This window comes from Sapajus apella, unplaced genomic scaffold (genome assembly GCF_009761245.1).
Source record: "Sapajus apella isolate SASKATOON/1434 unplaced genomic scaffold, GSC_monkey_1.0 scaffold30, whole genome shotgun sequence".
Classification (NCBI taxonomy): domain Eukaryota; kingdom Metazoa; phylum Chordata; class Mammalia; order Primates; family Cebidae; genus Sapajus; species Sapajus apella.
The window spans coordinates 9,167,529-9,180,171 of NW_022436970.1; the positions used below are offsets into that span (position 1 = coordinate 9,167,529).

At 41.7% G+C, this 12,643-nt stretch overlaps 1 protein-coding gene across 1 annotated transcript in view; it reads right to left on the bottom strand.

The window, feature by feature from the left end:
* BCL2 (BCL2 apoptosis regulator) overlaps window positions 1-12,643 on the bottom strand; it is a 199,484-nt gene that overhangs the window by 185,884 nt on the left and 957 nt on the right. Inside the window, exon 2 of the mRNA XM_032293682.1 lies at window positions 11,642-12,511. Within this exon, the coding sequence (XP_032149573.1) occupies window positions 11,642-12,229 (588 nt within the window). The 5' untranslated portion in view covers window positions 12,230-12,511. The remainder of the gene's footprint in view (window positions 1-11,641; window positions 12,512-12,643) is intronic.

A 12,643-nucleotide genomic window follows, 5' to 3' on the forward strand; every position in this document is an offset into this window, starting at 1 on the left:
GTCCACCACGTGGCCTCTTGCCTCTGGCCTTTGTTCCCGAAGTTCTGCCTGGGGCCACACTTGCTTCCTCCCACCCACTTCACTAGATTGATTCCTGCTCATCCTCAGGCTTCAGTCCCCTTCCTGGGAAGACTTCCTGGACTCTAATAAATGCCCCCACTATTGCTGCATCTGTTCTCATAGCTTTAAGCACGCTCTCCTGCAGTTGCTGTTGAATGGTCTTCACTCCCCCAGACCAAGCTTGTCCAACCCATGGTGGGTGGACGGCTCTGAATACGGCCCAACACAAATTTGTATACATACTTTCTTAAAATATTATGAGATTTATGTTTTGCTTTTTTTTTTTTTAACTCATCAACTATCATTCATGTTAGTCTATTTCATGTTAGTGCATACATGTGAGTGTATTTCATGTGTGGTCCAAGACAATTCTTCTTCTTCCAATGTGGCCCTCAGAAGCCAAAACACTGGACACCCCTGCCCTAGACTATCAGCCATGCCTCTCTTGCTCTCACTTCCCACTTCTCCAGGACCTAGCTAATTTTTTTTAAAAAGTATGGTATAAATGAATAACTGATCTCTTGCTCTGTCCGCTTTAATCATGTACTGAGTGCAAAGAAACAATTATTCACTTAAAAACACAGAGATGCAAGTGGGTCCTTTGCCATAACAATGAGGCAACTCTTTGTCAATATCCTGCCATGTCAAATAGGTAGAGAGGTTTTAAAGAAAAGCCGAGTATCCCAACTGACATGAAATTTCCCTATATTCTCCATATTTTAAAAGCACTGGTTTACTCATCGGTTGTGCCCTTTAAGTATTCCTTACAAAAGGTATTTTCAAATTCCAATGACATGTACTTTCATCGGTTAATTTTTAATTGAGCCAAATATTAAATGCTCACATTAACCAGACAAAGCATTTTTAGCGACTGATTTGCAGTGACAGCTTGTGTTATTCTCACACACAGGCCAAGCATGAAATAGAAAACTAATAACCCCTTAACTGTATTCTCAAAGTATCATTTATGGGAAAGAAAACTACATTCAAAGGAAACTTGCGGAATGGCTGTCATTTTTTTTTTCTCTGAGCCACAAGCTGTTACAAAGCAGGGGAGCTCATTTTCTCACAGATACGGACAAGCTCAAGAATCCCACTGTCACTGGATGTATTCATTAAGGAGGAATCTGGCAGCAGCACAGGGGACAGATACTTTGGAGAACAGGCCAATTATCTGGGTGTCCTTTATAATTTGAAGTTTCTGAATTCACTCATAGATAAGCCGCTTGAAGAGGGCCTGGCAATGGGAACATAACGCGCAGATGGCCACTGAAGAAACGAGAGGGAGGAAGGGAGGCTGGAAGAGAGAAGAGAATTTGCTTGTGGTTTCATTCATGGGGACAAATCTACAATCTGACACATTCATCTTTTTTAAAAGCCCCTGGAGAAGTATGGTCAAGCTTCATTACAAGTAAACAAATCAAAATCTTTCCCAAACAGATGACAACTGATGCTTTGAGTTTGCTTCATGCCAAGAGATGAGGGTTCTCAAAATACAAATTCCATCAGTTGTTAAAACCACAGATACGCTGTGATGCTGCCTTCAACCAGAATAGAGAACTTAGCCAAAAGCTGCCAGGCAGTTGTTTTATCTGAGACATCCCAGGTGGTCTTCTTGGTGAGCAGTGTCTTCAGAAATGAAATCGTAGGGTCTCCCACCTCTGGGAATGCTGAAGTGCACTGACTTCCACCTTCAACTGGCTGCTTGTGTTTATGGGAGAAGAACGTGGGGATCATTTATCCTTGTGACTTTTATGCTGCAGTTCTTTTCATATTTGAGCTACAGCACTGATCAGAGTTAAAATCCACCTTGCTCCCGAACCTGGGGCTGGCCCTGCTTTCTGTAATGATAGGGTGATGGATAATCTCAGCCTTCAAAACCCTTTCAGTCTGGGTTAGGCTTGAGATGTGAAACAGAAAGAATGAGACAAATAGGCACGTGTATGTAGACTGTGTGTCTACAACCTTTGTATAAACAGATAGAATGTGACAACCAGCAGGCTGGTATCTATATAAGCATTAAGGACCAGTAAATGTCAAATGTTTAATATAAAGCAAAATCTAGATTTCTCTTTAGGAATAAATGATATAGGTTTTCAATTCAGTGAAGAGGATGAAATCAAAACACTAACAGGTATTTTTCTTCTTTCATTTCTATTAAATATTAATGAATCTGTAGGATGGGACATTTCAGACAACACATACACACATGTACACACACACACACACACACACACACACAAACACATTATAATTAAAGAAGTAGAAGAAAATTAATCCTGCTTAGGATGAATTGCTCAAAATGCTTCTAACATAATCATTTTATTCATTCATTCAATAAATAAAATCGTTGTGTGTGCCTATTATACCAGGTGCCAGGTTGAATTTAATAGAAGAAATATTTTATTAATAAGGAAGTCCCAGTGACAAAAGACACCTTGATTTTGTAAGACCTAGAGTCACACGTAGAGAATACTATTAGGATATTTCGAACAATACTAATTTGACTCAAGTTGAAGTATTGGTTAAGTTGGCAACTGGTAGTGGGGAAGCCAAGCTTTCAACAGTAAAGCTTCAAGTTACCCACCTTAACCCAATCCATGCAATCTACAGATCGCTCTTGGGAAAAGTGGGTGCAAACAGCAGTAGTAAAAGAAGATAGCATAAGCAGTAGCAGTTAGGACCACTTTGGGCATGAAAGAAGGCAAAAGGGAAACCTACATGATTTGTGGGGAAAGGCTTATTACGGTTCCGCCTCAGTTTCTCTCTTGAGCTCCAGGTCCTCATGTCTAAGGCTTACTGAGCATTTCCACTTGGATATCCTATTGGAACGTCCAAAATTAAATCCATCACATGTACCCCACAAAGCAGTAACTGTTCTTATCTTTCCTTTCTCTCTGGAAGACTATAATTTTTTGAGCCAGCTAGGATGGCACTTGAGTCCTGATCCTTTCCCTCCCTCATTCCTCACATTCGACCTGCTGTCAGTCCTTTGATTCTACACCTGCATCAGTCCTGCCCCTTCCGTTCCACCACTGTGCTTCAGACCTCACACCTGGTCTCCCCGTCCAGCCTCAGTCACTGTCAATCTTCCTCAAGCCCATGCATCCCGCCTTGTCTCAGTACCTTTGCAACATCCTTTCACATCCCTGGTACAGCTAAACATAGCTGTCCCTCCGTACCCTCAGGGGATTGGCTCTGGGAACCCCGATGGAGACCAAAATCTGAAGATGCTCAAGTCCCTGATATTAAATGGTAGTACTTGCATATAGCCTGCAGATCCTCCTATATACTTTATTTTTTTGTCTCTTATTTTTTTTAGACAGAATCTCACTCTGTCGCCCAGGCTGGAGTGCATGGCACAATCTCAGCTCACTGCAACCTCTGCCTCCTGGGTTCAAGCAACCTGAGTAGCTGGGACTACAGGCGCAAGCCACCAAGCTCAGCTAATATTTGTATTTTTGGTAGAGACAGGGTTCCATCGTGTTGACCAGGCTGGACTTGAACTCCTGACCTCAAGTGATCTGCCCACCTCAGCCTCCCAAAGTGCTGGGATTACAGGCCTGAGCCATCATGCCTGGCCTACCCCATATATTTTTGATCCGAAGCTGATTGAATCCATGGATGTTGAACCCAAAGATAGGGAGGGCTGTTTATACAAGTTTCTAAACTTAGTATGCAGTGGTAAGTTCTCAAAACTATGGACTTATCTCAGGAGAGTTCTCCATGCCCCAGTCAAATCAGACTCTCCACAATTTCCCAAACACAGCTTACACATTCCTGCCTGCTTCGATGCCTCCAGTTCCACTACCTGAAATACCTTCTCCCCATGTCTCCTACCTCTTCTCTAAAACTTGTCTCAAAATTATCTCCTGCATGAAACTCTTCAGATACCACTGTAGCTGGGTTGGGCCTCTCTGTCTACTACACATTGCCAAGGATTACAGCGATTTGCATCCTTGTCTTGGGCCCCTACTGATTGCTAAGTTCCTTGAAGGCAAAAGTGATGTTAGACCTTTTTTTTTTTTTTTGCTTACCTAAAAGACCTTTGCATGGAGTAGGGCCTCAATCAAGGTTGTTTTTTTTTTTTTTCTTCAATAAATAAAAGCATGCATCCTTTCCCAAATAACTGGATCCTGAAAACCCTTTCCATGACCATCCCTGCCCTGGTTCCTGGGAGCCCAGGGTTAAGTTTTGCGGACAATTGCTCGTTTCCCTCAATTAGGACTTCTTCCAATCATTGTCTTCTTACACTATCACTTTAATGGTTAGTAAATGGCTCTGTCTCACTGTTCTTATAATTTTGTTATAAAATATCTCAAAACCTCTCTCTGTGTTTTCAGTGTGTGTGTGTGTGTGTGTGTGTGTGTGTGTGTGTGTGTGTGTTTAAAGATGCTGGCAGGAATCGATAAAGGGAACGGCTAGGAGATGGCCCTGAAATTTTATACCCAGAAATGCCAACGCTGCCATCCTTTATGGAATCGCTTTTTTTTTTCCAAAAAGATAAATCAATATTTAAAGCTGATGATATAATTTGTACTTAATTTTCTTCCTATTTTAATTGTAAATCAGGTATCAATATATCTGAGATATAGCATTGAACTAAGAGGACTAAGTACGTGTCTCGTATTCTCTTAGAAAATTCTAATGCAGCTGAGAGGAATATCTGGCTGTAATTCAATTTCAGAGTTAATATAGAGATATAGCATTCATCATGTTGTAAGGCAGAAAAAATATCATCTTAGTTATCTGCTAAGGAGAGCTGGGAAAAGTCAAGAAAAGACAACTTGCGACACTGATCCTTTGTTTGCTGCTCCAAGCATTAAAATTGGTAAACTCACCATACTCTGTTGCAGCTTAACTGTCTGTTCGACAGTTAAAAATAAAGAAATACAGTAACTGGATCTGTCACAAGAAAAGATGTATTGGTCTCAATAGAAAAAAACCTCCCCTGAAAAATTAAAGCTTCATTTGACACAATGGGTTCTCGGGTTGTTTTCAGGAGACATGATAAAAAGCAGAGTGGAGTCAGTCATAAGTTTCTGACTCATTACATGGAAGCCCCAGAGAGCTGATTATTAACTAAAAATGGAACACGGTTCTATCCCGTATTGAAGGCAAAACAAGAGGCGGAATGGAAACACAAATTTCCCCATCAAAGCATACATGGCCCAAACACGGTGGTCAAGGGCAGGTGTCTTCCATAGTTAACCTGCTTATGGAATACGGCTGATCGCCCAAGAAAATCACGCGAGTCACTCTCAGTATGTTGCTACGAGTGGCCGTACTGGTATGCCAGGGAGATTCCCTTTCTCACATGTTTAAAAGGGCATTTGGGGAAGTAGTCCTTACCCTAAGCTATTTTAGTTTAGTTTGTCAAAAATGTATCAGAGGCTCAAGTATAACCTCACTATAATCTTGCACTGCAGAAATCAAAGCAAGTAAAAATTTTGCCAGCAGATACTATCTTTTCTTGCACAGGGTTAAAGTTTATAATTTCTGGAGGGAAAGGATAGTATCTGGTCACAGAATTTTGACCTTCCCAGCTGCCTGCAGCATGTTTGGGGTGAGGGTTACCCTCTCACTTTGGTTAGACTCCCCACTTCTGCTCCCTTTTGCTGGTATCTAAGCGCATGGCTGTTTTCCTCAGGTGAATTCTACCCTTTGTTAATTGGATGTTAACAAGGAGCTATGCCTGAGAAGTCCCTCTCTGATGGAATGATGAGGTAGGTAGGGATGGTCATGGTCACGGGGGTGGTGGCACCTATGAGAAAGCCCCATGACTTGAAAGAGAGAGGAATAATCATTCAATCCTTACTCACACTGAAGGACAGATGGATGCATCTTTTGTCTGGCAAATGGCAAGCAGAGAAATGGTGCTGTGGCATATATAGAATTGGACATATATCAGAACAACAAGTGACAATCTATAAAAATATGTTTTTAAGTGAAAACAGCTTTGTTAGCATTTTAAAAGTTTTACAATCTCCATTTAAATAAACAGGACCATAAGCCCAAAAAGTCCGAAGGCGAACACCTGCTCTTTAGGAACAGAAGCATCACGATGGACTGTGAAGTTCTGTAAATAGCACTGTAGATGCGTCTCAATAAGTAGAACAGTAACATAACCTCAAACCAAAACAAAACAGAAGCTTTTTCCCTCCCTCAAAGGAAGAGCCCTGTTCTGGTTCAAAACCTCCTTGTATTTTTTGGCATACAAGTTATTTAAGAAAGATAGTTCTTCAAATTACCCTGTTCCAGTCAGTCTAATCAGAGCCTTGATTGTCTTTTACTTAAAAACAATTAATGAAATGTTTTAAGAATTGTAGACTGCTGTTTATTAAGTCTTCTTAGTGTGCATAAATAGTGCTTAGTGGGTTAATATTTAACAAGGGAACTCCCCCTGCCTTTCAGTTCTCTTAAGCATATGTCTATGTTATACAGTATTTTTTAAAGTACCTACATTTTGACTCTATTTAAATTAGGCCTAATGCACACATGAACAGCCATATAGTCAGAAATAACATTCTAAGGCCAAGATTGAAGTACACACAAAATAACTTATAGTTACTTGCTTTTTCCCTCTAAGTCTCTGAGTCTAGGATCAGGCTTATCAGGCAGTACGGTAACGGTGAGTTTCTTCAGGCGCCTGCAACACTCGCCTGTGAGTTTATCCAGGGCAGAGGCTCCTTCCCATGTCTCCAGCCTAACCCAGGGCAGGACTCATGTAAGACTGGCAATCATGTCTGTGGAATAACTGTCTCAGTCCTTGGATGATTTTCATCATTGATCCTGTTTAGACATCAAACATTAAGGTTGCTTTAACCAAACCAAGAGGCACGAAAGAGAAACTTCACAGTGGGGTAAATTCACAGAGTGGTCTCCTATGTGTAGCTGACAGAAAGGATGACCAGGTTGAGAAGTTACTGTTATGCCTGAATAAGGTGATATTAGATTACTTTAAAAATGCTGAACAGAACCTTTGAACCTCAAATACAATATATCTCTGGGGGAAAAAAAGAAAACTTTCTACTTGTACACTACAAAGACAGTGTTGTTTGCTAGCACAAATGCACTTCTGCTGAGATACTGCTTTGCTAAACTGCTGCTAAGACACAATGAGTGACCTTAGAAATGGGTGTGGAGGTATACCGGGTGGGAAGCATCACGTTAACACACAGCACCCACACACTCACTCACGAGTGGGCTTATCATCCCTCCAAAAAGCACAATAGTACTGAAACAGAGATAAGAAAAAACTACAAGAATTTTGCTTGCTTTTTTTTTTTTTTTTACTTTGTGGCTTTCTGTTACCTGGTACACTGTGTGGCCTGATGACATTTAAGTAATCTGAAATGTACCAGTTCAATCAAAGATTGCTAAAAAGAACAATACATTCTCATTAGAAAGTACAACTCAAAGTAAAGAATGCGCAAAAGAAAGCCATGTTTTCAATGGACATTAAATAGCAACAAAGGCCCTAAAACAGAAAAGAGAACTCAAGTTAACCATAAAATTTTATGAAGGTCCAGAAACATAATCACTCCACAGCACATGACTGAAAACTCCAGGAGCAATAATATGTTTTTTTCTACTAAATAAATTATTGAAAGGGGTCATGTGATTCTTAGCAGGCAGAAAGATACACTTTCCCAAGGAAAGTTCATCATGAAATATATTAAGACTAGATCATCTTCAAGCTATTTTTAATCCTATCGTTTTGTTGCCAAAATTGGCCATACACAGCCAATCCTCAGATACTAGAAAAATGATGCTCTTTCATATAATTTGTACACTGGCATGAGAATGGTATTGCTTTCTAGTTAATCAAATGTTTTGCTGGATGTGGACTGCATTCAGAAAGGAAAAACTGCTTGCTGACTAACTAATGAAAAGGAAGCTGTCTTCCTAAACCACCAACACCAAAAGACCAAAAAGTAAGTCGGATTACCATCTCATCAATAGAATAAAGCTCATCTCCTCCAGTCTCCTGTCTGAATCATCTCATTTTTCTAGTAGTCCATATCTCACTCTCTCCTAAGACCTGAAGCTGAATGTCATCACAGTTCAGTTTGGGAAGCCGCTCACCATCATTTGCCCACAACTCAACCCCTGCCTGCAAGAGTCCCTTTGTCTTAAAGCTGTTGCAAGGTCACTAAAGTCATTTCCAGAATTTAAACTGTATCAGGAGGTGATAAAATAATAACTAACAGAGCTATTAAAAGAGCTCATTCTCTTGCCTTTAATTGAAGAAGAAAAGCTATCTTACTTCTTAATGGGACCAGTGATGCCCATACAAATTGGATAACTACCATGAAAAATATTTGCGAGACGACTGGGCTTGTAGTAATCTACCTGCTTGCTATCTCTCCTTCATCCCAATTCATGTCTTCCTAAAGTCAGATAACGCGAGTGGAATATTCAGTATTCCAAGTAATACTACAGATCTTTAAGGTCACTGGAAGGGGACAATGCAGAATCCATCCCAGGTAGCAATGCTTCCTAAAAGATGCCACCAGGAACCAAGGATGGTAGCCAGCATCGCTAATTTTAATGTGCACAGACCACATATTCTGACTCAGAATATGTGAGCTCTGGGGTAGGAGCTGAGCTGTTACATCTCCAAGAAGCTCCCAGGGGGTGCATGTGCTACTGGTCTGTAAGCCACACTGAGCAGCAAGGGTTCCACATTTTCTAGAACTGCTGCTCTCTCACTGCCTCCTCTGTCCTGCCTCTCTGGATGCCACACAATGCCTTATTCAGACCTAGGAATAAAGCCACAGTCCACTCTACACCCAATTACTTCTTTAGTCTTTATTTAATTTGTAGTCTTCTGGGACAGTCTATCAGAGGCTGATCATTCCAAGGACCTGATTTCTCCATGTTATGGAACACAAAATTCAAACAGATTTCCTCAGCCTCGCAAGGTTCTCATTTTGTAGGAGCAGCGGCAAAGAAAAAGAAATGACTTGAAGTCTAAAGCCTGGAGTATTCAGCGTAGCATTCAGGAGATGGGCTTATCCACTGAACCCTGGGGACAGTGCAGATTATTGGCACATGTCAAGAAAATATGCTAGCTCTCTTCTGAAGCTTTACCATTAAGGCTACTTTACACTGTAAAATACAACATATTATTAGAGATGTAACCCCGATTGGTGTAAATTTGAAAAAAATCTGTATGCCATGCCTAAAATAACTTTTAGATTAATAATGCACATTTGAAATGATAGGCAAATCATTTATCATTCTCAAACACTACCACTATTATTCCAAAGTGTCCTATGAGCGCATTTCCTGGTGTGTATGTATGTGTTTGTGTATATATTTATATATATATACACACACACATACATACTCTAAATTCCTTTGTTTTCCTATATGGTCACCATCTATGCATTGTTCTGAAATTCACAGATTTCTGTTCTGAAATATCTATTACATATTTTACCATCAGCCATCTGTGCTTCTGTATGATTTATTTTTACTAGAAGCAGTTTTGTCAAAAAATGTTTATCATGTTCTATGGTATGTCATTGTGGTTTGGCATCACAAAATGTAGCCTCTGCATTTACCAACCTCAGATACCTGTTGACCACAAAGATAGGCCTACTATGAAAACTCTGTTTTAAGAAAAGAAAAAAGCGAGGCTTTACTTAAAAAAAACCTTCAGTTCCATGAGATGATAACACTGAAATTCAGCAGCAATTATCAAGGATGTATCTTAAGTCCTATCATCATGTGTCTCTGTTTCCCATGTTTTTATTAACTTACTTGATAGACAGATACCAGTTACCACCTTGGATTTCCTTCAACTAGAAAGAAAATTTTTAAATATGAATTTTTCATGAAAATATGAAATGGTAAAACTATTAAATCATTTTTACTTTGGTTTAAAAGGATCCTTTTGGAGTCTGGAAGTCCCAACCTTTTTAGTTATGGTGATTAAAAATCAAACCACCCACTTAACCAAATATTTAACAAAAATATTCTTTTCACCCTTTAGCAAATTCTTCCAGCATTACTAAAGATCTGATAATGTGAGATCTCAACAAACAATTTGAGAAGAGCATTTAAATTTTAGAAATTTAAATTGGGGTATTTTAGTTCATCTTACTTTTAAACACCAAACAGTGGCATCAATATTTTGTCAACTTTGGTCAAATAAGATCAGATGTTCCCATCAATCATGTACTTTTCTTGGCCTTTTCTCTATTCGGCCCCTTAATATGAGCACACTTTGTGAAATGTAATAAAAACATGTAGTGTGCTTCTTGACATCTAATCCACTTGCAGTCATTTCTAGGCTTTTTTCTCCTGTTAGGACCTATAAAGTAATGGCATTAGTCATTCTCCCAAGAGACTATAAAAGGAAGCAATGAATTACATCCTTTTTTTTTTTAAAGATAACTCTTCAAATTAAAACAAAAACTGTAAAAACAAACAAAACAAAACAAAACAAAAAAACAAAAACACTTCAGACAGGAATGACTTTTTTATAAATTCATCATTTTAGGTATGAGATACAGCTCTCCATTACAATCCTTGAATCTTAGGAGCTGCACCTCTCCCCTAAAGTACAACTGTATGGTACAAGGATGAAAGCTCTATCTAGCACAGCACCAGAAAAAGATCATCTCACATATGTTCTTCAAAGCCACAGGTATCAATCACTTCAACTAAAGTCAGGGTATGAGAGAATCCACAGCTAATAATCAATTCTTCTACGCCGTACATAGATACCTAGACGCAAATTTTTTCAGGAGAACACAAAATTAGGTCGACTTTAGGTGGTGAAAACCAAAAGATTCTAACAACATTCTAGTAAATTAGTAACTCATACAGAAATTATAGAACATAAAGAATGTAGCCGATGCAAATTCTGTCACTGACGAGATAGCAAAGCCATAGACCAATAGCCCTCAAGACACTGCGTCACGCCCACTGGAAACATGGAACACACTGGAGATTCCAGTGTAAGGACTTTGGAATGTCAACTTAGCTCTTTACAAACACAACTACGTTTTCCAGGGAAAGGGACTCAGGTTGGTTTTCCTCTTTTGGAAAATTGTACCGCGTTAGAAAAAGCGTACCCTTAGTCTTCTGTGGAGTCTGTTCTTCTCATTGGGGTGTTCTCAAATGTAAGTGCACCAGGGTCGTGTCTCAGGGCAGCTTGTTTAGGGTGCAGACTGTCAAGACCCAACCTGGCATCTGGTTCATAAGCAGTCCCTGAAACCTCCCTCGGGTCCCAACGAGCTGCTCAGGCCAGGAAACTGTGGTCCTGGGGACTCCTGGACCTCCAGCTCGAGAAACACTGAAGGGGTACCATTGACCACCACATCCTACTGGACCTCCTCAACTAGCGAGCAAGTTAAAGACTTTTAGATGGCAGGCGTCATCAGTCGGGTTGGGAGAGAGCACTTTGTCCGTAGCAAGAGGTATGGACGCCGGGAAGCAACAACCCTGATTTTATTTCACCAGCCCCACAGCCTCCCCTTACCCCAGGAGCCCTCCCGCCGCACTCCAACCCCCACATCTCGGACCTGCGGCCTCAGCCCAGACTCCCATCACCACGTGCACCTACCCAGCCTCCGTTATCCTGGATCCAGGTGTGCAGGTGCCGGTTCAGGTACTCGGTCATCCACAGGGCGATGTTGTCCACCAGGGGCGACATCTCCCGGTTGACGCTCTCCACACACATGACCCCACCGAACTCAAAGAAGGCCACAATCCTCCCCCAGTTCACCCCGTCCCTGAAGAGCTCCTCCACCACCGTGGCAAAGCGTCCCCGCGCGGTGAAGGGCGTCAGGTGCAGCTGGCTGGACATCTCGGCGAAGTCGCGGCGGTAGCGGCGGGAGAAGTCGTCGCCGGCCTGGCGGAGGGTCAGGTGGACCACAGGTGGCACCGGGCTGAGCGCAGGCCCCGTGGCGGCGGCGGCGGGGGCGGCCGGGGGCGACGGCGGCGAGGTCCTGGCGACCGGGTCCCGGGGCGCGGCGGGACCGGGCGTGTGCCCGGGCTGGGAGGAGAAGATGCCCGGCGCGGGGGCGGCCCCTGGGGGCGCGGCGCCCACATCTCCGGCATCCCACTCGTAGCCCCTCTGCGACAGCTTATAGTGGATGTACTTCATCACTATCTCCCGGTTATCGTACCCTGTTCTCCCAGCTTGCGCCATCCTTCCCCGAGGAAAAGCAGCGGGGGCCAATGGCACCTCTCGCCCCAGCTCCCACCCCACGGCCCCCAAAGAAAGAAGAGGAGTTATAATCCAGCTATTTTATTGGATGTGCTTTGCATTCTTGGACGAGGGGGTGTCTTCAGTCACGCGGAACACTTGATTCTGGTGTTTCCCCCTTGGCATGAGATGCAGGAAATTTTTATTCCAATTCCTTTCAGATCTTTATTTCATGAGGCACATTAGTAGTAAGTATTGTTATATCAGTCTACTTCCTCCGTGATGCTGAAAGGTTAAAGAAAAAACAAACTCATAAGTTAAAAAAATCAGGTGCATTTTCCTGTATACACTGGCTGAAAGCAGGGCACACACACTACAAGTAACACGGCTAAAAAGAATGTATTAAACTGCCTGGAA